At 31.5% G+C, this 27,231-nt stretch overlaps 2 protein-coding genes and 1 non-coding gene across 6 annotated transcripts; all 3 read left to right on the top strand.

Annotated features, from left to right (window-relative positions):
• Window positions 1–11,198: 11,198 nt before the first annotated feature.
• On the top strand, window positions 11,199–11,270 carry TRNAW-CCA. The gene has a single exon. It is a non-coding gene; the product is annotated as a tRNA-Trp (tRNA).
• Window positions 11,271–11,482: 212 nt separating this feature from the next.
• Window positions 11,483–24,166, top strand: LOC107015630 (pentatricopeptide repeat-containing protein PPR5 homolog, chloroplastic). 4 transcript variants are annotated; one of them, XR_001456365.2, is made up of 3 exons: window positions 11,483–11,862; window positions 12,937–14,197; window positions 24,055–24,166. XR_001456365.2 is itself a non-coding variant. In XM_015215959.2 (2 exons), exons 1-2 carry the CDS (start codon window positions 11,536–11,538, stop codon window positions 14,044–14,046), a joined length of 1,437 nt encoding a protein of 478 aa, XP_015071445.1. In that variant the 5' UTR covers window positions 11,483–11,535; the 3' UTR covers window positions 14,047–15,539. The 4 variants fall into 4 exon arrangements, 1 of the variants encoding a protein (XP_015071445.1); XR_001456363.2 differs by lacking the exon at window positions 24,055–24,166 and adding an exon at window positions 14,688–15,539; XR_001456364.2 differs by lacking the exon at window positions 24,055–24,166 and adding an exon at window positions 15,272–15,539.
• Window positions 23,804–25,779, top strand: LOC107015632 (auxin-responsive protein IAA4-like). Its single transcript, XM_015215960.2, has 3 exons — window positions 23,804–24,166; window positions 24,918–25,190; window positions 25,460–25,779. The coding sequence occupies exons 1-3, from the start codon at window positions 24,018–24,020 to the stop codon at window positions 25,536–25,538; spliced, it is 501 nt and encodes a 166-aa protein (XP_015071446.1). The 5' UTR covers window positions 23,804–24,017; the 3' UTR covers window positions 25,539–25,779.
• The last annotated feature ends 1,452 nt before the right edge of the window (window positions 25,780–27,231 follow it).

The following is a 27,231-nucleotide window of genomic DNA, read 5'->3' on the forward strand; positions in this document are numbered from 1 at the left end:
TTTGATTTTTATCGCTTCATTACTCTCTCTCGGTATTATTTGATGACTCATGCGTGATTCCTCGTGTGAGTAGTTGATGTCGTGTATGATTTAAATGTTGAATCTGATATTAAGATGGAAGTAATATAATAATGAAAAAAAATGTGTGGTTAGATTTAGAATGTTCAACAGTTTGAAATGGTCGTGTATGTTTAGTTATCCTAGTATAATGAATAGTACTTGTGTGGTATATACGATAATTAGAGTGGTTAACAGTTGAAAGTGAAATGATTAAAGAGATGGTTGGATAGTGTACATGTAACTTTTGAAATTACAAATAGTAAAGTTACCATAACATGAATGGGTTGCTTAGAAAATGATGAGAATAATGATGTATCAATTAAGGTTAGAATTTCTTCTATAATAGTATCAAAGCTTACATGGTTAGAGTTATGCAGTGGAATACTTTTGATATTGACCTGCCCTATGAAAGAATGCATATAGCTTGGGCTAGATACGAAACTAATTTCGTAGTATTTTACCGCTATTTGATGGGTAGAAATGTGTGACCTGTTTGGATATGATCTTCTCGGTAGGTATAATATGTTCTAGTGGTGGATCTTATATTTTTCTTACAGTGTGATCTTAGTGGTATATTGAAACAGATATGTTGATTGTAAAGTGTGAATACTAACTAGTTAAAGAGTTACTAATTGTATCACATGCTCGTATAATGAGATTCGATGTTGCATTCACATTTGAGAAATCAACTCGGTTGTTATTGCAAATATTTGAGATTAAGCAGCGTGTATAAGAGAGATTTTAGTGGTGGATTGTGAATATGATATTAATGTGTTACGTTAAGAAGTGTATCCCGAGGGTTCTAAATGAGGACCAGTGATTTCATCTTAAGATCCGAGGGAATGGATAGATACCCCAAATGAAGAGTTAAGGGTAAAGAAAGTCCCAAAGAGTATATTTGTGTGAAGGTAATTGAAGATTTTAGGGGGGAAAATGCATATAAGATTGGGTTAGACCTTTTATTTTGGTTGATATAATGGGGTTCGAGGTGTCACGTCGATAATAAGGTCAACTTCGTGTAATGACAAGAGGTAACTGAGCATGATGGTAATAAGAGTTCGTGATGGATTGTGATTGAGAGTGAACTATATAGTAAGAATTGATGGTTAAACGATTTTTTGTATTGCAAGGAAGACTTGTGAATACCTAAGGTTGTGATTTGCTACTATTTGATGATTAACTTTGCGGCACAGAAAGTTATAGGAGGTGTTGAAACACTCCTTGAATAGAATTGAAGTAGTTGGAGTCATATATGGAAATAATTAGTAGGATATAGTTTAGCCTTCGAAAGGAAGCGAGAACATGAATATTTACTCTAATTGTAAGGGCCAAATTGGATGTATCTTCAGAAAAACTGTATAATTGGATTCAGAGACATGTGATTTCATCTATCTTGTCTAAATTATTGTGATAGTTTTACGGATTCATTATATTGGTTAAAAATTAATGGATAAAACTTGAGAAATGAGTATTTAGATGTTCAACTCGAGTGTGATTAAATTTTTTTTGGCTTAAGTCATCTGCGGCCTCTTAAAGTTGTCCGTATAATTCATTTAGACACCTCAACTAGAGCTAGTATCTATTGAACACTTAAATATGCAAAATGTGTATCTATTAAGCACAAAATAGTGATGTAGCAAACAATGTGTGCTTCACTTTCCATGGGCGCGTGAAAACGCTCAAATAACATTTTCCATTTTATTTTTTCTGGAAAAGTACTTTTTTTCGCATCATTGACTTGACATTTTAATTAATAAAGAAACCAAAAACAATCACCTAACAATAAAATAAAATAAAAAAATGTCTTCTTCCTAGGAACAACCCCAACGATTTCCATTCACCATGGTTATCTCCCATGCCACCAACTTTCTCTCACCCTCTCCAACTTTTCTTTTATTTTTTCCTCTTTTTTACAAGTTTTAAATATTTTGGCTTGAACTCCATTTATTTCGATCAAAGAAAACTGAATCAATTTTTTTGACAAAAGTTTGTTATTATCTCTTGTAACTGTGATAAATATTTGTCAATAGAAAGAAGATGAAGGCATTGCATAGGAGGCGTTGTAGATGTTGATAAAACGGAATGAAAAAATGAGGTGATGTTCTATTAGCGTGTTAGCGCCGGCAGAATGGGGTAAAGAAGAAGACGAGAGGGTGGGGGTGGGTGAGTTAATTAGAAGAGTTAATTTTATATTCTTAAAATTATTTTTGGATTTTTAAAAAGAACTTTTAAAAAAATAGAATTTGACCGCCACGTGTTGTTGTTTCATTGGTACATTTGTTATATATTTATGTTTGTACTTCACGCATTTTTGTTTTTCTGGTCATAGACATTTTGTGTCTAATTGATATAAATTTTTTAAGGTTAAAGTGTTCAATGGGTACTAACCCCAATTGAGGTGTCTAAATGAATTATGCGGACAACTTTAAGGGGCTACAGATGACTTAATTCTTTTTTTTTGTGATTTTCAGTTTGGTAATTAGTACGGATTGAATGTTTAGCAAAATATAGGATAAGGCCGATGGAGAGGCGATCAATGATAAGCTAAGATATGTGAATTTATAAAAAATTTCAAGTTATAAGCTAATGTTGATAGATAAAGGAATTGTGTTACATAGTTAGTTTCAAAATTCAAGTTTTTCATTGTGACTTTGGGTTTGTAGTAATGTGTTTTATCAAGGTATGAATCGGTAAGCTAAGAAATGATTTGTATCGGGTATTATGAATTTGGAAGGACTTGTGCATGATTTAAGTCATAAAGTTGATTCCTTTTGATTGTAAAGAATCTAAGGAAGGGTTTCACATAAGGTTTTGATTTAGAGTATAAGGTTAAATTTTATGGATTATTGGTCAATTATTAAGTGAGTCAGCGAAAGAAATAAATTTTGGTGTATCAAAGAGTTTAAGATATTTAAAAATTTTCATTATGGAAAGAATTTAAGAGATGTAAAGGAATAAGACCTCTTCTACAGATTTTTGGTTTGAAATGAAGATTGGATGAATTTTCATATATAAGTACTATGACTATGAATGTGAATTGGTCTAATATAGACTTATTAAGGTTCTGTCAACGATTTTAATAAAGACGGAGTTTTAATTTGGGTGAAAAGTAATGATGTGTCAAAAATTTTATGTGAATATATCGAGCTAGATTATTCAAAATATGATAGGTAACTTATGAATGTTCAATGGTGTGGACCTACCGTTCTACATGGTTAATGAGAAACTTAAGGGAATTGAAACTACTTTGTTGATGGGACTATACAGAGTGTTATGAGTTGTGACATAGATATTTAATGGTAAATAGAAGTTATGTGCTCATAGTATATAAAATTAATGAGGTGACCAAGAATTTCTCTAAATTATTACATAAGGTACATGATGGTTCTAACGGTAGTTGAAACTTGATTGGTAAAAGATTTTGTACAATTGATATTTGACGTAATTCAATAGTTTGATCTCAATGGATAGTACACTCAGATTTGCGTGAGACCTGCATCTGTCATGAAATGACTACATAAAAGAGAAGGAGTCATATTTTGAAATTTTTAGAGACGACAATATGCTTTGTAAGAAGACTTTGATATTAATAGCGAGTTGAGAGTGAAGAAATGATCAGTATGGTTAGATTGTTTTGTTAGTATTAAGAATTATCTCTTTTTGTTACCGTACTATGATAGTATGTAGAGTTTGATAAATTGAATATGTATAAAAATTGTAATGGAGATCAGACTGGTTGATTTGGGTGGCTAAAAAAAATTATTGAAAAGAATCAGATGAATGGAATTTTATTTATATAGAACCAATGGAAAGAGAATCTAGTGTTATTCGACTTTGGTTCTGTATATTCTTATGTGACCAGCTACTTCATGTTGGATATGATTTAGAGTGTGATTAGTTGTCTATGCCTATACATATTTTCACTTCTATGGGTGCATCCCTAGTGGTGGATCGGGTATACCGATCATGTGACGTCCTTTTGGTAGGAAAAGATACTTGGACAGATTTAACTACTTTAGGTATAATATATGTGGAGTTTTCTTGGGATTATTGAAGTATACAAGTAGTTCTACACGCACAACCTTGCATATGAGAACTTATACAAGAGCTGTGAAGAGTTACAATTGTCTGAAATGATTGTTAGAGGTTCTACATTTTGAAGTGCATCGCTTGTTGGGTGTTTACATGATCATTTTCTTCTTTGGGTTAGATAAGTTTGAATTCTCCCTTGATAAGTACTTAATGTCTAATGATCAAATTTTTATAACTTAAGTTTGTGGAAATATAATGTTGTGAAAAGAAAATCTTGATAAGATCTGTGATGGTTTGTGCATTATGAGTGTGTGGTGGTTCGTTAAAGTTAACTTTTGATTGAAGTCGATATCAATTCAAAATGTTATCTTGGTTATGCGAGAAAAGAGTCATCTTGATGGTTGTATCATGGTCTAATGGATATCACTTTAGGTTGAGTTCATGAGTTAATCTTTAGATTGATAATCACTCTTGATTTATAAATCTTTAAAAAGTTGATTCGAAAGTTAAACCCTTGGTAGTTGATCTTGATGGAATGGTCTTAATGAGGAACTTACTTGGAGAGATGAACAACTTATTGGTAGGTCATAACTTAAGTTTTTGGTCACGTCGATTGTTCCTTCTTCTCCAATTTATGTTCAAGGACGAACATAAATTTTTAGTGGTGGATATTGTAATGACCCGAAAGGTAATTTTTGGAAATTTTAAATGACGGTTAATTATTAAATAACTAATTTTAGTTAATAATGATGGGTTGAATTTATAAAAATAAATTTAGTATCATATACTACTTAACCCTTATAGAAATATAAATTATTAGGGTTGAGAGTATTTTTGTTCATAACTTACGGAAAAAAAAGAGACTTACCTGCGTATAGCGGCAACCGGCGTGGAAACCTATGTGCACTTCACGATCAGGTAACTTTCATAAATTTATTAATTATGCAATTGAAAATGTATATTGAGGTCAAATGTAGTTTTAATTTATTTTATTATTATAATAATGAGTGTAAAAAGAGTAAGAAGGGAATAAATTGCAAACTTGATTAATCCTTTGTATATTTATAAGTTATAGTGGATCAAAATTGGATTTCGTGTAATCCAGTGATCATCACGGTCAAATACATTTATGCAATTATAATAATTGTTAGTATTACTTTAATGTGGATTTTGAAGAGGAAAAAGAGAACTTGTAATAAGAAAAATTGAAAAATTGATATATATGTGTAAAGAAATTTTGGATTGAGGAACAATGATGATTGGCTAATGATAGGCAAATGGTGACTACTAGGAATAATGATTTAATGGTTATAGTTGATTCAGAATTTAGCGAACCAGTTTTGACAATTTTCAGATTTTTGTTTTTTCATAATTATAACATTATAAATTATATATTTGACATTTAAGATAGACAATTAAATATTAGGGGTTGTGAGTATCCTTAGATTTATAATACTGGAGAAATTGGGACTTAACCCTAGGCTTAAAATTTGGAGAAAATTGAAAGAGTTTGACATGCTAATTGACATCTAGATTTAAGAACTTAATTATAGATTTGGGATGAAATTTAGGTCTAGGTTATACCTATAGTAACATGGGTGTTGTTAGTTTTGAAAACTTATTGTGTTAATTTGTTTGGATAGATTGTATTAATTTGGAGCCCGACGAAAGGGGAAGACTCGAGTCCCAAAGTGATTGTTCGACTATTTAAAGCAAGTGGATTTCTAAACCCTTGTTAAATGTATGAAATGCGTGTATTTCCTTTTGGTATATGTTTGGAGTAATGGGACTTGGTGATGGGTTGACTTGTCCACATTGATTAATTTTAATGATAAAAACAAAGGATAATAAAAGGCAATGTGAATAATTGGTTGTGTGTGATGTGTTGATAATGGAGAATGATTTGAAAGACTTGTTAAATCATTGTTGATGTTGTCGTGAATTGTGCAATGTTATGAAAATTGTGATATCCTTTGTATTTGTTTGAACATGTCATTTGCATTATTTTGAGACATGGTGGTGAAAAGTGTTATGTGCATTGAGAAAGAATGAGAACTTAAAGAAGATGTACCATTTCGAGGGACGTATCGTGCACCACGATGAATACTATATTTCGAGAGATGTATCACGCGCCGCGATGGTTACTATTATAGAGGGTCGTGTTGTGTGCCGCGACAGATGCATGGACAGATATGTCCCCCATGGGTCCCGGACTGAGAGACAGCGGGTGTGTATCACTAGGTCAGACATGCATCATTATACTTGACATTGCATTGCATTGCATTACATTGCACATACTTATCATTAGTGAACTTGATATTGTGTTTTGCTGATCTTGTGATTGCCTTTTCGCGAAACTTGTGATTGTTGAATACTGAGCTTGTTATTGAGGATATATAATTTGTTGAAGTGTTGTTGTTGAGGATATGTAATTTGTTGAAGAGTTGTTATTGAGGATATGTAAATTGTTGAAATGTTGCTATTGAGGATATCTAATTCATTTAAGTGTTGTTGTTGAGGATATGTAATTTGTTAAAGTGTTGTTGTGGAGTATATGTAATTTGTCTAAGTGTTGTTTTTTGAGTTACGTGCTATGTAAACTGTGAGCTGTTAGGTTGGCTGATGTTTATGCAGGTTGTAGTTGTGGAGGTTCGGTTGGGGGTGGTAGGAGTATCCGTATTTCATCCCGTTAGCTTATGTTTAGGGATTTACTTGCTGAGTACCGTGTGGTTTTGGTACTCACCCCTTGCTTCTACAAGTTTTGTAGGTTACTATGCCGGACATTTATGATATATTCTCTTCTTTTCCGAGGCTTCCTGGAGATTTGTGAGGTAGTTGTTGGTCATCTCAGCATCCCTCCTTACTCCTGTTTATGATTTTGTTCTACTCTAGAAACAATATTATGAGACTTATATTTCTTTTGATTCAATTATAATACTTTAGAGGCTTATACACTGACAATCAGGTTTTGGGGAATAATGTAAGTTGATAGTAAATTTTTTGCCTTTTATTGTAATAGTTGAGTTTTAGGCTGACTTGTCTTGGTGGGATAAAACGAGTGCCATCACGTCCATTTTTGGGTCGTGACACTTACTTTTGTTTTTGCCACACACTTTCAGAAGTAAAAAATGGACTCAAAAATAGATTTGACCAACTTTTAAGTTTTAAGCCAATCCAAACACCCTATAATGTACTTTGAACTTATTTCGTGATAATATAATTTTTTTTATACTTTAATATTCAAAATTTTGTAACTCGACTAATCTAGATTCACATTGATAAATTTCAGAATAGAATTAATTGTTTAGTAGAATATGGTCTACATTCCCCCTGACTTGTATATGAGACTTCAATTATGAGCTAAGGAGTTTCGTTTATCACAACAAATTTCGTGGTAGTATAATATGATGTCGTTATAATTTGAGAAAAGGATCGAAATTGTCCCTTGTCTTTGCCTTAAAACTCAAAATGATTCTTATTATTTCATATAATAGGGTGGGGTTTAATTAGTAATGGGTGGGTAGTGGATTAGTTTATAAATTATATTAAAAAGATATTATAACAAATATTCGAGCTCCGCACATTTAAAATATATTTAAATAGTCTAAATTTAAAACCGTTAAATAAGTTGTCAACTTTGAACTCAAAGGTGGATGACAATGGTATTTTGAAGCTAATAAGTGGATGTAGGGTAATTTTGTACTATTTCTAATGCTTTAATGATATTTTTAGCCATTTTTCGATTAATTTAATGCATGACATGCATATAAGCCGCTTTCATTAGTGATAGACGGAAAATATCTGAGAGAGATTAAAACTGTATTATTTTTACAAAGGAGAACTATTAGTGCTCCATACAAAATGAAAAGGATTATTTTAAATCTAAAGGCAAAGATACGGGACAATTTTGGTCCTTTTCTCTTATAACTAGATTCGTCATGCCCGTGCTAGCACGGGCCCAACATTCATGTACATGTGACAAAAACATAACCTCATAACGTATGCCTTGAAACAATATTAATCATGTTTCAATCTTGCATCAAGATAGTGATTCATAGTGACATAATAACAACCGATAGTTATGTACAATATGTGCCTGATCTGAGACTTTTATATATTACAACAAAGTACATAAAGATAATCCATAAATCAAACATTTATACTACGTATCATCAAATATATTGTTACATTTTCTCTCTACTCTTACATAGATCACCAGCAGTCAACACTATTCTTCAACCAAAATATCTAGTACTGCATAGTTCTTACTGAAATATTAGAAAAGATGTTCAAGAATAAAATGTACAAGTACTTGGCTTATATGATGAAATATAAACTATAGAGCAAAAAATTGGGGCCATTAGGATCCATCACCTTCATAGACATTATTATCATTAAAACCTATAAACTGCATGAACAATTAGATTTTTTTAAAAAAAACAATCAGAGAAGCGTTTCAAAAGAAATCTATGATCAATAATTCTGAACCCCCCAATTTTCTAGGAACTAAATGGTAGGGAAAACATTATAATGCTACATCATCTTAAAGGAAACCATAAACGGTTATTCCATATACATTGCTCTACTTGCTTGCTTGCGATAAAATTGTTATTGAAACAAAGATGGAAAAACATTATAATGCTACATCGTCTTAAAAGAATTTGAACTTTTGTTTGACTCAATTACTGAGAGCTTCAGTTTATATAGTATATTATTATCAAATAAAAGAGATAAACATGAGTAGATACGATCAATGAGTATTAACATAAATCAAGAAGACCGCATCAATTTGCCCAAATTAGTAATCATATGCTAATCATTCCCTTCGAAAAACATTCGTTTTCCTCCTCCTTTTAGCTTGTCCAGATGTTGCACTCAATATCATGTATATATTTTATTTATCTTAAGAAAAAGAGAGAAAATTTGTCTTTTTTATATTTTACTCTTATGTTATCTGTGTTAATTACATACCTGAGAAATTATAGATAAAATGCATGTGCTATTAAAGTGTACACAAATAGTTGTGTGAAACAAATAACACATTTAAGTTGAAGTATGTGCCACTTTTAAACATTTGAACAGATGCTATCATGTACCAGAACCTTTGAAATTTAAAATGAATTAGGAACAACATATTGTTGTCTTGCACAAAAACTAATCAGTCCAATCTTATGCCTCAAACATTATCATCTTCTTTTTTATTATCTTCCTTTTGATTCAACATATCTTTTAGCTAAGGGAAAAGACAGATGCTTGTTACTGTAGACCACCATTTGATTAACAATAACAAAAACAAACTCAATCACGAGTATCAGTTTGTATTGTGGACTCTTTAATCCAAACATTATTGTTTTCATACTGGCAGATGTTACAACGTAAGACAACATCCTAAGAACCTCCAATTTTCTAAACAATTATTTGATTTAGAGAATGTAATATCAGAAGAACTACAACATGTAAGGTTGTAAACAATATATTCACAAGGTTTGACATTCTTAGTGCCCGTTTGGACATGGTTATTTTAGGTGCTTTAAGTCAAAATAACTTTTAGATAGTTTTAAAGTGTTTGGATAAAGTTAAAAAATGTCTATTCAACGAGAGAATATCGAAGAAATGATGCGCAGAACTGTCAATCTAATTCAAACAAAGTACTAGCTCATCAGAAAAGAATTCAAAATAAACTAAATTAGTACCATCATTTGTTACTTTGCCGCTTTCGTCTTCCAATGATACCCGCAGATTTAAACCCACATATCCTATTAAAATTTTAAAATTAAGAAATTTGGAAAGAATTGAGAAGAAGTCCAAAAGGGGGGAACACAATGAAGAAAAAAGAAGAAGTTAAGAACAAAATTAATTCAAAAAATATATATACCTATAATTACTTGAAAACATCGACAACAAGAACACAAATAGTCAAACACCCTTGAAATTTGAGAGCAAGAAGAGCAGCTTGTTAATAATACTCGAAAGCATATTTAGCGTTCTAAAGACTTAACATTCAACCAGATGAACCAAGTTGGTCTCTAAGAACCTTCAACAAGAAAAAAAAATCAAATATTCCATATAAAATGACTCAGACATAACATTAAACATTCATAATGCACAATTCATTTTTAAATTTCTATGCATGTGTAGACCAAGTAAAACTATTAAATTCTAGCAAATAGTTATATTCAAAACATTAGAAAGTAACAAATATAAAATCTATCAAATTAGTACCAATTATAATAAAAGCAATATTATTAGAAAATCCACTCGATTCTTACCAAAGAATTTATGAAGAACATTATTATTAAACAAAGAAGAGAGAAGATGTAAGTGAGAGCAGGAAAGAGCTTGGAAACAAAAAACAAAAAAAGTAGGCAAATGTCCAAAAAGAAACAAAACAGGGAACTGCATGCAATATACGTGTCTGTATGAAAAGACAAAAGCTTTAAAAAGTTGAATTGTAGATAGTACATCTCATGTAACATTTGGTACTACAATTTGCTGCAGTGTTCGTCCCACTCAAGTCCCATTTCTAAATAAGAGAGATTTAGATATATACTTATATTTTTCAAATGTCAATACTGCTTATACATATTTTAATTTTAATAATTATTTTGGTTGTGTGCCACAAATCTTCATCTAACTGATTATAAAAGAAATAGTGTCATTTGTTGAGTTAAAATAAATTTGAGATAATTTGGACGATAACCCCTCAATTTTTATATATCTAAGTAGCAATCATGTCATGTTTTAGATATTTTTATACGCAACTATTGTATCATTCTAAGAATGCATATTACTATTATATGAGTTTAATCTATTATCATTCAATTTAAAATTTGTATATAAAAACAATGATATTTTGTTAACAATTCGTTTTGCGATTTGAATCATAATTTAAATCTATATTTAAGTGTTGCTTAGATATAAAAGTTAAAATAATATTGTTAATTTTTATAAAAATATAAAATTTGTGAAATCCCCAATCATGATTTTTGATATGTGATTTCATAATCTCAAATCTCCTATTACATATATAAAACCTACAAATGTAATCATTAGCTGTCCAGGTAGCTTTTAAATAATTAATAAAAAGTAGCAACATTACATAAAGAGGATCCGTGGCGCAATGGTAGCGCGTCTGACTCCAGATCAGAAGGTTGCGTGTTCGATTCACGTCGGGTTCAAAACTCCCGAATATATCCTCTATTTTTTCTTTTTCCAATTTAGCCTTTAAGGGTAAATTCGTCATTTCAATTTTTTTCCAATTTAGCCTTTAAGGGTAAATTCGTCATTTTCATTTTCCAATTTTAGCCTTCAAGGGTAAGTTCGTCATTTCATTTTACTTTTTCCATTTTTAGCCTTCAGGGTAAATCTGTCATTTTTTTTAACATCATCCCTTTCAGTAGAATCCGTCGAACCTCCCCCCACAGCTTCTCTGTAATAGCAACAATGACGACTCTGCAATTTTCGTCATCCAGTTCAGTTCAACTTCCCTCCTCAACTACTACTACTACGCCATGGTTAAATTTACAGAAGAAGAGACCCGTTTACTCTATCGTTCGCTGTGTGTCGACCCGACCCGGTGGGAGGAAGTCGGGTTACGGGTCATCATCATCTGAGGCGCAGGAGCTGGTGACTTTGGTTATGAGGAATTTCAGTGATAAAAAGCCATTAGTGAGCACTTTGGACAAGTATGTTAAGTTGGTGAGGACTGAGCATTGTTTCTTGCTCTTTGAACAACTGGGAAAGACTGATAATTGGCTTCAATGCCTTGAGGTTTGATTCTTCATTTTGCATTTTCCCCTTAATTCAATACTGGGATGACAATTAAGACCTTATTTGTGGGATTACACGAGGTATCTTGTTGTTCTTGTAAGCTCGATAGGACAGAATTGACGAATGTATGTGTCTTGATCAAGTTATTTAGATTTCTCTACTATTGTCAATGTGTGTATATAGGTTTGGTTAGAAATAGTAATCAACAAGAATACCTAAAATAGTACACAGGTGGAGTTTGAGGAGGATAGCGTATACGCATCTATACCTTAACTTTGTGAAGGTAGAGAGGTGGTTTCCGACAGACCCTACCTCCAAGTAATGCATGTAAAAGAACAATATGAAAATGGAATACAGTAGTGTACAAGTCTCTCTACCTCCAAGGTAAGGGTAAGGCCTACGTACACTTCACCCTCCCTAGACGCCACTTTGTTGGATTACAGGGGGTATGTTTTTGTTGTTCTATTAGTAGTAGTGTAGAAGCCATGCTGAAAATAATGTAGAAAAAAACAGTAGTGGTTTTGGAATAGGTAATGGACTAGAAAATCAAATGTCCGTTGCAAATTCAGAAGGTTCATGCCGTTGAAAATATTGTCTAGATGTTGTAGGAAATGCTGTCACCTAGATGTCAGGTTCAAATTTTCATGTATGGGTTTGTGTCCAACATTTTGTTGGAGTTTGCTCAAAGTACTGGTGTGCTAGAAGGTGCTGTGGTTTCTGCCATATGTTTTTACAGGCTTATAGTGAAAAAGATCTTTTGGAACTCTATGGAGAAACTTCTTTTATCAGTTTTAGCAGTCAGGGCGCACTGGGTAAACCTGCTCCTGTGCAATTTCTCACAAATCACACGGAAGATTTAAACCGCACTAGGCAAGTCCCGGTGTTGGTGAGGGAAATCGATCTCAGGTCTCCCATGTAGGAAACCGCTCACCCAACCCTTGCGGGTCTGGAAAAAGAATTGTCTTTAGAATGTCTTTTATCTTAATCAAGGGAAATGCCTTCTTTTACTGACTTTCGTTAAGTAGAATAAGTTTACAGAGATAGTTGTTTCACTTATAAATCTAATATATATAGGTTTTCAGATGGATGCAAAAACAACGGTGGTATATAGCGGATAATGGGGTTTATTCGAAATTGATATCAGTGATGGGGAAGAAAGGGCAAATCAGAATGGCAATGTGGCTGTTCTCCGAGATGCGTAATAGTGGGTGCCGTCCAGATACCTCAGTGTACAATGCAGTAATTTCGGCTCATCTCCACTCTCGAGATAAATCCAAGGCCTTGACAAAGGCTATGGGTTACTTTGAGAAGATGAAGGGAATGGAGCGTTGTAGTCCAAGTATTGTTACATACAACATCCTTTTGAGAGCTTTTGCTCAGGCAAAAAATGTTGAGCAGGTAGATGCTTTGTTGAAAGATCTGGACGAGAGCATTGTAACTCCTGATATATTCACATTTAACGGTCTAATGGATGCCTATGGGAAAAATGGAATGATCAATGAAATGGAGCACGTTCTCTCTCGAATGAAGAGTAATAAGCTGAAACCAGATATCATTACTTTCAATATATTGATTGATTCATATGGGAAGAAGCAGGACTTTCAGAAAATGGAACAAGTTTTTAAAAGCTTGCTTCAATCAAAGGAAAAACCTACCATTCCCACTTTTAACTCAATGATAACAAACTATGGAAAAGCGCGACTCAGAGAAAAGTCTGAGTTAGTTCTTGAGAAGATGATTGACTTAGGTTATAAACCAAGTTACATCACGTATGAGTGCCTCATTGTGATGTATGGGCATTGTGACTGTGTCTCGAAAGCAAGAGAACTATTTGATAGGGTGATGGAATCTGAGAAGGAGAAGAAGGCTTCAACACTGAACTCAATGCTTGATGCCTATTGCATGAATGGTTTACCCATGGAAGCTCACCTTCTCTTTGAGAGTATTCATTCAGCCAAAGCTTTCCCCATAGACTCATCAACCTATAAACTTCTATATAAGGCCTACACTAAAGCCGATATGAAGGAACTTGTACAGAAACTGCTGACCTATATGGATGAAGATGGGATCATCCCCAACAAAAAGTTCTTTCTTGATTCTTTGGGGGCATTTGGGTCTGCACCAACAAATCGAAGGGCAGTTGGTGATAATAAAGGATTGAGCAAGCACAAGGGTCATAAGTAAAATGAAAAAAGAAAGTGACTTGGAGTTAGAAAGGTGGTCAATGCACTCATTCTCAAACAAAATGAGATTCAAGATGAAGTTTCTTTTGTGATACACATTGAGTGGCTCAGTAACAATTTATCGAACCGCAAGGACAATTTTGGTCTCCCAGGTATTTTTCTTTCTATTTCTTGTGCTTTAGATGTTATTTTCTTTCACACATCTTGATGATTTTTTTCATCTGTTACTCAAAATATTATATTAATATATATGGATCACTTCGTAAGAGCTAACAGATGAATATGCATTTGCCATGAGGGCTTTGTTCTAGTTGTAAGAGCGCAACATGTGAGTTGCACGTCATAGGTCCGAACCCTACTTCAAACAAAATTCTGGTAGTTAAGTGAAAGAAGGGTGGAGGGCGGGCCATTATCAACTGAGTTTCGAACTGCAAACCAGTGCCCTACGGGATTTCTTGGTCATCGAAACAAAAAAAAAGTGATATCAGTGAGGGCCTTTTTGACTAGTAGAGTTAAGCTTGCTTGATCTTTCTCTTAACAAAGTTAATCCTTCCAAAAAAGTAGTAGTAGAAGAAGACTCCCTCATTAGGATTTATGACTTGTACTTTTCTTTTCGAGGTTTATTCATAAAAGTCCATGCAGGTACTTTGAAATCCTGATTGAGGCTTGCTTACTTATACATAAAGAACAACTTCTGAGAATTTGGAATTTTTGACTTTCAAGGAATCCATACATTGATTTTACTCCCACTAACAGCTAAATAATTCGTTCTTTCTGAGTTCTCAGTTGAGGAATTATGAAGAATCGAGGTGCTTGTGAGTTCTCATTTATGAACTGTCTAGTTGTCAAGTTAGAATTTTGAACCTGTTGCTTAAGGTATTCCTCAATAAGACTATATCACAGACATTCGCAATGATATTCATGAACTCAAAGAAGTTCTAGATATTATTAGCCCTCCCATAGTAGTATAATTAATTCCTTCCAGACCAACTCTCTTCCTTGTTGTGATAGTCAATTTGTTTTTGATTGTTGGCCTTGATTAAGGCGATGAGATATTCTTGACATGTTGAGCCTAATTATTTCCCTCACCACCCCGATAACCCTTTTTTGTTTCTCTGATTATCTATTGGTTGCTATAAATGATCTGGTAGTTAGCTTGGTGTTCATGGATATTTATCTGTATGAAGAAACTAATGATGTCAGAGTGATACTATTTCCCGTTACAGATTCAATATAAAACATGGTACATTCATATTGTGAACCTCATCACCTATTTCTTCAGAGAAAAGTGGTGCTTGATACACTCTAGTAGCTAGAGGGTGGTTCATTCAAATATTGGCCTAGAAGTTTGCATCTCTAGATTCTCTAACTTCTTCGTTGCAGCAATGTTATTGTGTCGCTAACAATAAGAGAAGGGAGATTACATATCCAATTTTTTCACTATTTATTTTTCTCATCAATTGTACAAAATGCATCAATTCTAACTCTTTGACACTTTGGATGGGTGGTTTTTGCTTGCAAATGGCAAAGGGGGATAGTTAATGATAAGAAGAAGAAAAAATGAAGACTTGCCTGTGGGCAAAATTAACTACACCATTTGGATGGAATGACCTAATATGATATATATACAAATATGATTTCACCATGGAAGGTGGAAGGTGACTTCAATGCAATATTAAGAGTTAAAAATGGATTAAAAATATATACTAAACTATTTAGTATTTTTAAATTTCAAAATTATTAAGAATGTGAGTTTTTTGCCTGAACTATTACTCAACAGCTAGTGAAACACATCTCAACTAATTTCTAATGAGGTGTGTAAACTCTCTTTTAGTTTAAAAATTTTGCCACATGGAAAAATGAGAATATGAGTTTTCTATCAACCAATAGTTAATGAAACACATCTTGACTAACTTCTAATAATATGTGCACTCTCTTTTGAATTTTGTCATATGGAAAAATAATTTCACAATAACAAATCTAAGCAAATCAATATTAGGTTAAAGGCTAAAATTCATAGTCATTAATCTGACTTCACCAAGAACTTGAATTGAATTTCAAGTTCTTGGTAAAGTCACATCTACTCAACGGTCGAGATATTTTGACATCAAATTCAACCAAATCTAGAATTTTCAAGTTGAAATATAATTAATTTTTTATGTGAAAGTTTACAAAAGAAATCACCAGACAGTAATTTTAAATTTATTTAAACTTATAATAAATATCAAAAGCAAATGAATTCCTTGCTAAATAAAAAATCTACTTCATTATTTAAAATTCTGAAACCATCTCTGTTGGTGCAACCATAACCATGGTCTTTATGATTTGCTAACAGAAGACAATGTTTGGGCCTACAGTAGTCTGACCAGCAGACTGCAGAGAGTCCATCCTCTTTGATCATTCTACTTCTAAAATTATACTGAACTGTTCCTGAACAAATCTAGAAGGTCGATTACGAGTTCATACATACATACATATATATCACTATAAGAAGTTACCGTAAAACCTCTATAAATAAATATAGATGGGGCCATGAAATTTTATTATTTTATAGAGATATTATTTAATCGATAAATTAATATTTATTAATTTAAAGAACGGTTTGAGATTTAATATGAAGGTTAATTTTAATTATATCAAAATCATTGTATTTTACTAATTTCGACCTTATGATGCGTGGATAATAAGAGCTTTCAAGATGTATTATCGTAACAAAGTATATCATAGGATATTAGAAGACTATGAAGTGGGACAAACTAATCCAACAAACATTAATGTTTTGGATGCTATCAATTTTGCAGTCCTTACTTGGATAATAATTATTCAACAAGAGACAATATCAAATTGTTTTCGACATTGTAAAATTTATTTGGGGATGGAATCTCAGAGATTTTGAATGAATCCACTTATGAAAACGTCATCATGAACTTGAGGTCATGATTAATGATCTTAGTTACCACCAGGGGCGGAGCTACAGTTGCTCCAGGGTGTCCAATTGGACACCCTTCGTCGGAAAATTTTGTTATATATATAGGCCAGATTTTACTTTATATTGATGTATTAAGTATTTTGGACACCCTCAAAAATACTATTAAGCCGTAGCTCAATGGTAAAAGTGCCCTTAATATGTACACAATACTCAAGTTCGAATCTTAACATCAACATTTTGTATATTTTATTTAATGTGGTCTACTTTAAAACAGTTACTTTATTAAAAAACGGAATAATTTTCGAAGTATAGAGCACTATCTTAGTAGCAATAGTGTGCAAAGTGCGTTTGGCACTAAGGTTCAAAAGTTAGAATAAATTGGGGTTTATCGGAAAAAGCAATGTTGATGATGAAATTGAAGATGATACTATCTAAAACTCTTCACAATTTTATGTTGCAGTTCGAAAAAACAACATCTAAGCCCTTGGATGCAATAAGAAAAGTTAGAGATGAACTTCAACTAGATTTAATTTTTTTTAAAAAAAAATTGAATACCATAGAATCATATTCTACTAATTGTCTTAAATATATTTGTATACGTTAAAGAATTATTAATTTATGATATTAATGGAATTTATATAGGACTGAAAATATATTATCTTATTATTTTATCGAAATTGCTGATTTTTTCCATTATCCCAAGTCGAGATCGGAAAAAAATATTATTTTAGATAGATTATTAACTTATTGAGTATTAATTTATAGAGGTTTTGGCGTATTATAAATTTCAAATCATGTATAAATCTTTACTGGAGTCTAATAGGGTGTTATCGTGCCAAATTGAAATGAGTTGGGAGCTCGGAGGTTGTTTTAGTTGTTCAAGATAGGTTATGCATCACTCTTCAAAATTTAATTTGTTTTGACAGAGATGAATTTAGATTTAAGTAAAACAAAAACAAAAAATCTCTTTTATAAATGGAACTCATTGAACTTAAATTCTAAATCCACCTCAAAGAAATGATCTAATCCATCCTTTTGAATTAAATGCATTTGTTCAATGTCAAAGGGAAACATGTTTGTTAAATGTCCAAGAAATGTCTTGTTATTGTTGATTGTACACTTGTAGCTACAAAGGCAAGATGATCTGTGATTTGATTGTTCTATATCTTCATGTTAATAGCTATTCATTATGGAGAACAAAATTGAACGACAAACATGTTATGGATTGAATTTGAGATTTTATTGTGATTTATTTGATTAATTACTAGGCTCGAAATATATTATGTTTTACTTATTTTATGGATCTTTTTAACAAATGAATTTGAGTCAAAGCTATTGTGTTAAAATTAGCCCTACCACCGAAAATTACTACTACTTTTATGACAATTTACCACCCAAATTCATATTATATATATTTTTCCCATGGTTCAACAAATCTTATGGATTTTTCCTTAGGTTATGGTGAAATTTTCGTTGGTTGATCCTTTTGAGATAGCTATTTAGCAAATGATTTTCTTTTTCTTCTATGTTACAGGTTTTTTTTAGATTATGGCCTAAGATGCCCTTTGAATAACTGATTATCTTATGAAAAAATATTACAATTTAAAATTTGATGGACATTAGACGATAATCTAATACTTTATCAATTTCAAGAACTATATTTATACAACTTTATAACATTGACAAAATCAAAATAGTGAAATAAGAAATGAACATTTGTGTAAATTAGCCTAGTGTCACGGACTTAGAGTTTTATTAAAACTTTGGCGGTAATTGACAACTTACTCACGAATCTTTCACGATCTATTGTAAGCTCAAGTATTAAGATTAAGATCGTTAAGAGAATGAAAGGAAGACTTAGAGAATTTTGAAAAAAGGCTTATATTGCTTGGAAGAAAGCTTTACAAGGTATTGGATTGTTTCAAGCTTGGATGTCTTGCAAATGAATGACACCCCCTATTTATACTACCTACGAAGGACCTAAGTGTAACTATTAGAAAAGTCTACACATTCTAGGAATTTCTAAACCTTTTCAAGAAAATATCTAAGTTATTCAAAGGAATTCTCTAACCTTCTTGATTAATCTAGAAGGTTTTAGAGTTCTCCGCAAACCTCTCCACAGCTCTAGACCCTTCCGCCCCATTTCGGACGCAAAATTTAATTGTCATTTGACGGAACGTGACACTCTCCCCCACCTATTGTTGCGACGATCGCATCGCATCGTCACTTCATCGGCGACTGAGTCTTGTCTTCTCGTACGCGCTACCAATAGTCCATTGACTCGATCAATGTCCTCGCGCAACTGCTTCAATTGCTTCTTTATCTCTTCTAACTCAGCCTCACGATCGATCTTCTTCCTAGGAGGCATGCTCTTTGGCGGCTTCTTTTGCATCACAACGTTGTTAGGGAAGAACGCCTTCTTGAACTCCTCTTGGAATCGTTCCCAAGTATTGATGGTGCAACGACCCTTCCCTATTTCCGACTCTTTACGCCTCCACCACAACATGGCCATCTCCGAAAGATACAACACAGCAGTGTTGATCTTACTCTCATCGCTCTTCAACCTGTTGCACTTGAAGTAATTCTCCAAATGCCACAGAAAATTCTCCACCTCTTGCGCGTCATGAACGCCTTTGAACATATGTGGCTTGGGAGTCTCGACCTTGGCCTCTCTATCTCGGTCGAACGACGACAATCCTCCAACTTCCGCGCTTTCCTTGAGTGATTTTATCTCGACCTTCATGGTCTCAATCATGCTTAATGCCTCCACGAGCCGACACTCCAAGGAAGAGATAACCTCCTTCATCTTAAACTCGGCCCGCTGACGTCCCTCCAACTCCTTACGGATGCTTTTGGTCTCCTCGAGGGTGAAGTCTTCAAGGGATTTGAACTTGGCATCAGCCACGTTCAAACGCCGACCTAATATCTCCACGCCCTGCCTCACCATTTCAACCTTTGCGATCCACCCCTCTCCAGGTGTGACGTCAATGGGCTCGTCGCCACGGTCATCGCCACTCGCTTTGGTGGTTGAAGACAGATGACATGTTAGCACCTTGCTTGGTATGGGTCAAGCAACATTTCCTCATTACTCTTTTGGTGCTTCTTTCCCTTGCGGTTCTTCCGTCCACCCTCCAACCTGACGTTGGTGGTGCTAACAACATTTACGTCTCCTTCGTTAGTCGTTCCCTTAGTGCAAACCTTCGCTTAGATACCATGTTGTCACGGACTTAGAGTCTTATAATGCTCCGTGCGACACTTGACAACTTACTCACAAATCTTTCACGATCTTGTAAGCTCAAGTAAGCCCTTTAAGACTAAAATCGCTAAGAGAATGAAAAGAAGACTAAGAGAATTTTGGAAGAAGGTTTATATTGCTTGGAAGAAAGTTTTACAAGTTGTTGGATTGTTTCAAGCTTGGATGTCTTGCAAATGAATGACCCCCCTTATTTATATTACCTTCTAAGGACCTATTGTAAATATTATTTACTTTACAAGTCCCTTCTTATTTACACTTTAGTCCCTCTCTAGAAAAGTCTACACATTCTAGAATTTCTAAATCTTTCCAAAAAAATATCTAAGTTATTCTTGAGAATTCTAAGAAATGTCTTCTTGATTAATCTAGAAGGTTCTAGAGTTCTCCGCAAACCTCTCCAGAACTCTAGACCCTTGCACTTTCATTCGGACGCAAAATTTAATTATCATGTGACGAGACGTGACACTGGGTTATGTTACCACATCAAAGCCCATATATTATGTTATGTACCACGTACAATCTCAAACTTCTATCTTTACATAAACACTTCACTTTTATCTTCTTCTTTTTTGGAATGTACAATTTGTCTGCGTTATCATTGTTCTTTTATTTTTATTTTGTAACTTGCTAATTTAAAAGTTTATTAGTTTTTTGTTGCCCACTCTGATCAGTCTCAAATTATCTGTCGTCCTTATTAAAAATACTAGTTTTCGAATACGTACGTTGCACGTGTATCCCATGTTATTTAATACCAAACATTTCAAATGATATAATTATTTTAGAATAATTGATGCATTATACAATATTTAAAGGGTAAAAATGATGTTTCTGGTAAAACATTCAACTAAGGTTGCAACTTGCAAAGATCAATAGAATCCGAAGAATTTCTGATTGTATTGATAAAAAAATTTTCTTTTAATCATGTGGGATACACTATATTTATTGGTAAAAAAATATTACTACTTCAATTATATGATTTGTCAAGATTGTCAAATATCTAACACTATATTTCCATACAAAATGAAAGAAGTTAATTAAACAAATCAATATATTAATAAGAAAAAAATGACCAATGAATAAAAGATTACATAAGAACTATAAGATGTGAAAATATAAAGTGTAATGGATTAATATTTTCTATTCAATTTATAAAGAGAGAAATTGTGTATATGAAAGGTTGTGAATGAATGTATTTAATTGTAGAAGCTAAAAAGTTTAGCAATTAAAGTCATTAAGAAGTGAAAAATAATAAATTGTGACATCTAACCATGTATTCTCTTCAATTAAATATTAATATTGTATGAATCTCTCCATATGATCTAACCTCTCTCTTCATATGCTCTAATATTTAAGTTTTTTTAATCTAAAACGGTAATTGTTTTAAGTGCTCAAAATTCAGCAATTAAGAAAAAAAATTGTTAATGCAACTCAATGATAATGACAAAAGAAATACTCATAAATGCACTTCAAATTATTACGGTAACATTTTAGTGGTATGTAAAAAGTTTTCTGTTATGGAACTTAAATTACTTTTAATAATAATTATAAGGGAAAAGGGTCTGATATACCCCTCAACTTTGTCATTTGGAGCTGATATACCCCTTGTTATGAAAGTGGCTCATATATACCCCTACTTATAAACAAATGGTTCACATATACCCTTTTTCTCTAATGGAAATGAAAAAAAAAATAATTTTAATCTAACTTTTTATTATTTTTTTCTACAATATATAATCCCATATGAGTAAATTTAATCCTCGTCAAACATATTTTTTTGACTTTTTTTTTTGTTTCAATGACTAATTTAGAATTATTATTTTGATAATCAAATTCATTTATGTTTCACTAATATTCTTGTAAAACTTATTGTAGATGACCAAATTTTTTCTTCGAATATAAAAATTAAATTACAATATAGATAAAAAAATAGTTTAAATTTTTTTTCTTTAAACAAAGGAATGAAAGAAAAAAATAAAATAAGAATAAGAAACTCAAATAATTATAATAAAAGAAGTTAAAAAAATAATTTATGTATTAAAAAAATTAAAATATACCTTGAACTTTGATAGAAAAATCATATATATCCCTAAATAATTTTTAAAAAAAATTAAAAGTAATAAATATAAATTTAAAACTAATTTTTTTAACTTCCGTTAAATGAAGGGTATATGTGAGCCATTTTGTAACGGCAGGGGTATATGTGAGACGTTTGTATAACGGTAAGGGCATATATGAGCCACTTTCATAACGAGGGGTATATCAGCTCCAAATGACAAAGTTGAGGGGTATATCAGACCCCTTTCCCTAATTATAATAATCAATAATAATAATAATATAATGGTATTATTATAGTAACTCAATTATATAGGGTTATTTTGGTATTTCAACTTTTAACTTTTTTGTTCCCACTTATAATAATATATGATGATTTGGCATTTTTATAATTCTTAAGTATTGTGAAACAAAAAGAGGAATACTTTAAACGGTACTTTCTTAATTACAAAGTTTCTCATCATTTCAGTGCTACTTTTACATAAATAAAAAACCAAAGATCATATAGTAATTTCTTTGAATACACTCATTTCCCCTACCCTAATCATTTTTTTGACAACAAAAATATGAACACAAGTTAATAATTAATTGAATTGTTCTTAAAAGACTAGACAAGAATATTATATATTTATGATGGTATCGAAACATAATTTAATATGTTATTTTACTTTTTAGTCCTTCAACAACATTTATAAACAAGGGATGGTCGATATAAATCATTTTTTACAAAAAAAATTATACATTTCTAATATACATGAGTCAAATATTATATTGTATACATAGCAAATCTTGATAATTCAAAAAATTTCACTGGTTAAAAAAGTATAAAGAGAGGTACTCGTGAGATAATTACCTTACTATCATCAAAGATTGTGATAGCTAGAATTGACAGGGTCCTTTTCATCTTAATAAGAGATTTCTTGTTTAAATTTTAAAAATAAAAATATCTCAATAGAAAATATTTATCTCTTTAATAAGTACTACACAAGGTAAATCCGAATTAATCGACACGCTATAACATGAATAGTAACGAATATGAAAGAGAAAATAAAGTACAATTTGTACTCTTGAAGTGTAGCATCTGGTTCCCTTTTTTTTCACTTCTCTCTATCAATTTCATTTATTTATACATTATACTAAATTAATTTAGGTTGAAACATTCCACATCAAGAAATTTTATATTTTAGAATACTTAAACTAGAAACTTTCAATTAAGAAAAGAAATTTTAACCATCATACATACGATCTATCATTTTCTTTTGGCCAAATACATCATTGATCTTTTGTAATCGCACCACCTTTTACTTAGACATATCAATTGAGCTTTATTTATTACACACTTCAATTTCAGTCGATGCATATCTATTAAACACCATAGGGCAAAGAGAGTATCTCCACCTCTTTTAGACTCTTGAATTGTCAAAAAAAATAAAATAATAGTGTGTGAGCTTGTCTCTTTCTTGTCCCCTAAATGTTGAAAGTTGCTACTCTTCCTTCCAACAAGCTTACTTTGTCTTTGTCCCAAATTTATGTACTTTTTCAAACATATTTTTTTTAAAAAAAATAATAACTCTTCACCCTTTACTTTTCCCATTATATAAAAACCAACACACAAACTATTAGCTAACTCACATTTTCTTGAACATAAATACAAAGTCAAAAACAAGAAAGTGTTAGAATTTGGGGCTTATTGTTTGAGGTTTTTAGTACCAAGATTCACTTAAACTTTTTGAGGAAAATGGAGAGAGATTTGAATCTTAGATTGGGCTTGCCAGGGAGAGAGGAAGATCAATATGATCACCAACAAATTGTGTCCATATCCAAGGATAACAAAAGAGCTTTGTCTGAATATGAAGATGATGAAGCCACAACACCCCGTGTTACCAAGTAAATTTGATACACTATTTCAATTTATGTGACGTTATTTGACTCGATAAAAATTTAGTAAAAAATAGTTATTTATAAATTGTAGTTTTAAATATACCGTAATAATTGTGTGACTATAATAGCTAAGTGATATGTTAATACTCGGTTCCTAAAATATTATTGTAGCCCTGTCGATTTTTTTATGAAAATAAGATTTTTTTGAAAAATGTAGTTTAATTTATACGGTATAATTTGACTAGATATAAATTTTAACAAAAATAAAGTAGAGATTTTTTAAACTTGAGAGCATTATACACATATACATATCATGATCTATGTGTAACTATATAATGACTCAAGTTAAAGTGTCCTATCATTGATATTTTTAAAAGATCCAACACTAGTGCGGTAATACTATTAAAGAATTCGGGCAATATGAGCTCTATTAAAATGGAAAGCTAAATTAAATTTATTTTTAAATTTAAAAATTTATTATTCTTTTAAATAAACCGAAAAGAAAATAATGTTATATAAAATAAAAAAGGATCATTTCCTTTTAATATCCTTGAGTTTTTTATGGTCTTAAATGAGCAGGGCCAAAATTATAGAGGAAGATAAGAATTTAGCAGAGTTTGATCAAAATTCTGTTTTTTTTTCTTTAAAAAACCTATTGAATACATGTAAACAACACATTGAGAACCCAATAAGCTATTTTATTAGAATCTGAAATTCGTAAAGTCAAAATTCTGACTCCGTCTTTACGACGTTGCAGGGTGCAAATAGTGGGGTGGCCACCAGTGAGATGTTACAGGAAGAATACCTTACAAAATACAACAAAGAAAATAGAAGATCAGTGTGGAATTTATGTGAAAGTTAGCATGGATGGAGCCCCTTTTTGTAGAAAAATTGATCTTAAAATGTACAAGTGTTACACTCAACTCCTTAAAGCAATGGAGAAAATGTTCAAGCTAAACAAAGGTGAATTTTCACCTACTTATGAAGATAAAGATGGTGATTTGATGCTTGTTGGAGATGTTCCTTGGGAGTAAGTTCTTGAATTAATCTTGACCCCCACCCCCATACACAACAATGCTCGTTAAACATTAATTGCACAATCAGATCACTTATAAGATAATTATAATTGCATACATATGATTGATAAATCCAATAAGAATAATAATTAATTCGCTATCATAACATGTTATAATAAGTCCACCTATGTTGTATTAAAAAAAAATTCAGTGTCAATGTATATAACTCAAATTTCTTTTAAGTTACATGCCTAAAAATAGATTATTTTCATGGTTATTGCAGAATGTTCATGTCATCATGCAAGAGACTGAGGATAATGAAAAGATCAGAAGCAAGAGGATTGGGATCATGTGGACTATGATATATATATATATATCACATGTGTTTATTAAAGAATAACATACAATTTTTTGAGGATTTTATGAAGATTTCCCTCTTTAGAAGAATCTTGCAATAGTTTTTTAAAAATTATTTTTACAAGGAACTTAGTATTTATAGTGTTTTTATTTTTTTGCTGTGAAACCAATTGTACAAACACAGTTTGTTTTTTTTTTTCTTTTCAGTTCTTGGATATGAAAAGTATGTTGTGTTCTCCACCCCAATTTCCTGCAGCTTCTTCAACAATGATTTTTTTTTTCCTATTTAAAGATCATTAGTTTGGTAATTGAGATTCATTTCATGTATCACTGCATAATCTCTTTAACGATTTTTGGTAGATTTAATACGGAGAAAATATTAAAAACACTATAAATTTGGCGTAAATTATTTGTTTCGTCTTGAGTTGTTATTGACTGCTTCAAAAAGATTCTTTTACTAGACTAATTTAACTCTGACATACCCCTGATCTGCTACATGACATATCAAGTATTTTTTTTCAAATTCTTGTAGAACACATTCTTAATAAAAAAATCAAGAAAAATATCAAAAATATATCTAAACTTGGGAAAAATATAAAAATGGATTTCATTTACGTTGCAAAATCAAAAATATATTTAAATTTAATTAGTCAAGTAATTAAAAATATATTAAAATTATCAATCATTCAATAATAAAACTACTAATTTGCAATGAATTTAAAGAATATTTTCCATAGTTGGATGCTTTGTCATAATTAAAGTTTAAAGGAAACTTGCAAACCCACCCATGTGGCATGCTACCCCAATTAACATTATGCTTTGTTGTAAATTCAAGATATATGATTATTGCGACTTTAGAAATAATACCGAAGAATCACCTAGCTTTTTCTTGATTCAGACATTCAACAGAGGGTAATTAAGGCTTTTAAAGATTTTTTGGTATGCAGATTAAATTATTTTTGAGATTATATTTTTTTAAATAATTTACTATATTTAAGAGATACGATAAAATAATTTGAACTGGAATGAAATAAAATAAATAGCTTAAAAGATTACTCATTATAAGATATATAGCAAAGTCATTTATTTGTATAATAAGATCACTTAAGTTATAAATTTTTTCTTTGTAAAATAATTCAACCAAGTTTGTTTGTCAAAAAAAACAAAACAATATCCTATGAACATTTTGGATTAAGAGACAATACCCCCTCCATGTTTTGATGAGACAAGAAACCCCCTTAATTACAAGTTAACGGCAAAAAATAAGCTGGATTATTACATCTACTATTAAAATGTCTCAAACTTAGAGATGATGTCTATTGATCAAATATCAATTTATTATTTTCTAATTTCAAGATGTTAAAGGAGTTCTTTTGTGTTAAATTTGATTGAATAATTTTATAGAGAAAAAAGATGTAGGTCGAATAATTTTATTAATTCATAATAAAATTAAAGATATACGAATTAAATAAAATATCTCATAAATAAACTTGAAATAAAGAATTCATTTTATCTCAAACTTAAACATGACATATTACATTTTATTGGAGTACCAAATGAACCATTTCAACTTTGAGAGAAATATTAAAAATATTATTAAAACTCGACGTGAATTGTTAGTTTCACCTATGAATTATCGCAGTCTTAAAAATATTTCTTAACTTAATTAATTAAATTTAAATGCACCCTTGATTTGCA

The sequence above is a fragment of the Solanum pennellii genome, chromosome 4 (genome assembly GCF_001406875.1).
Source record: "Solanum pennellii chromosome 4, SPENNV200".
Classification (NCBI taxonomy): Eukaryota; Viridiplantae; Streptophyta; class Magnoliopsida; order Solanales; family Solanaceae; genus Solanum; species Solanum pennellii.

Excerpts from the sequence above, each read along its gene's own strand:
- LOC107015632 (XM_015215960.2), top strand. The coding sequence starts at position 24,018 with ATGGAGAGAGATTTGAATCTTAGATTGGGCTTGCCAGGGAGAGAGGAA. Across the intron at positions 24,167-24,917 it reads ACAACACCCCGTGTTACCAA|GGTGCAAATAGTGGGGTGGC; the intron begins GTAAATTTGATA and ends ACGACGTTGCAG. Across the intron at positions 25,191-25,459 it reads GTTGGAGATGTTCCTTGGGA|AATGTTCATGTCATCATGCA; the intron begins GTAAGTTCTTGA and ends TGGTTATTGCAG.
- LOC107015630 (XM_015215959.2), top strand. The coding sequence starts at position 11,536 with ATGACGACTCTGCAATTTTCGTCATCCAGTTCAGTTCAACTTCCCTCC. Across the intron at positions 11,863-12,936 it reads ATTGGCTTCAATGCCTTGAG|GTTTTCAGATGGATGCAAAA; the intron begins GTTTGATTCTTC and ends TAATATATATAG.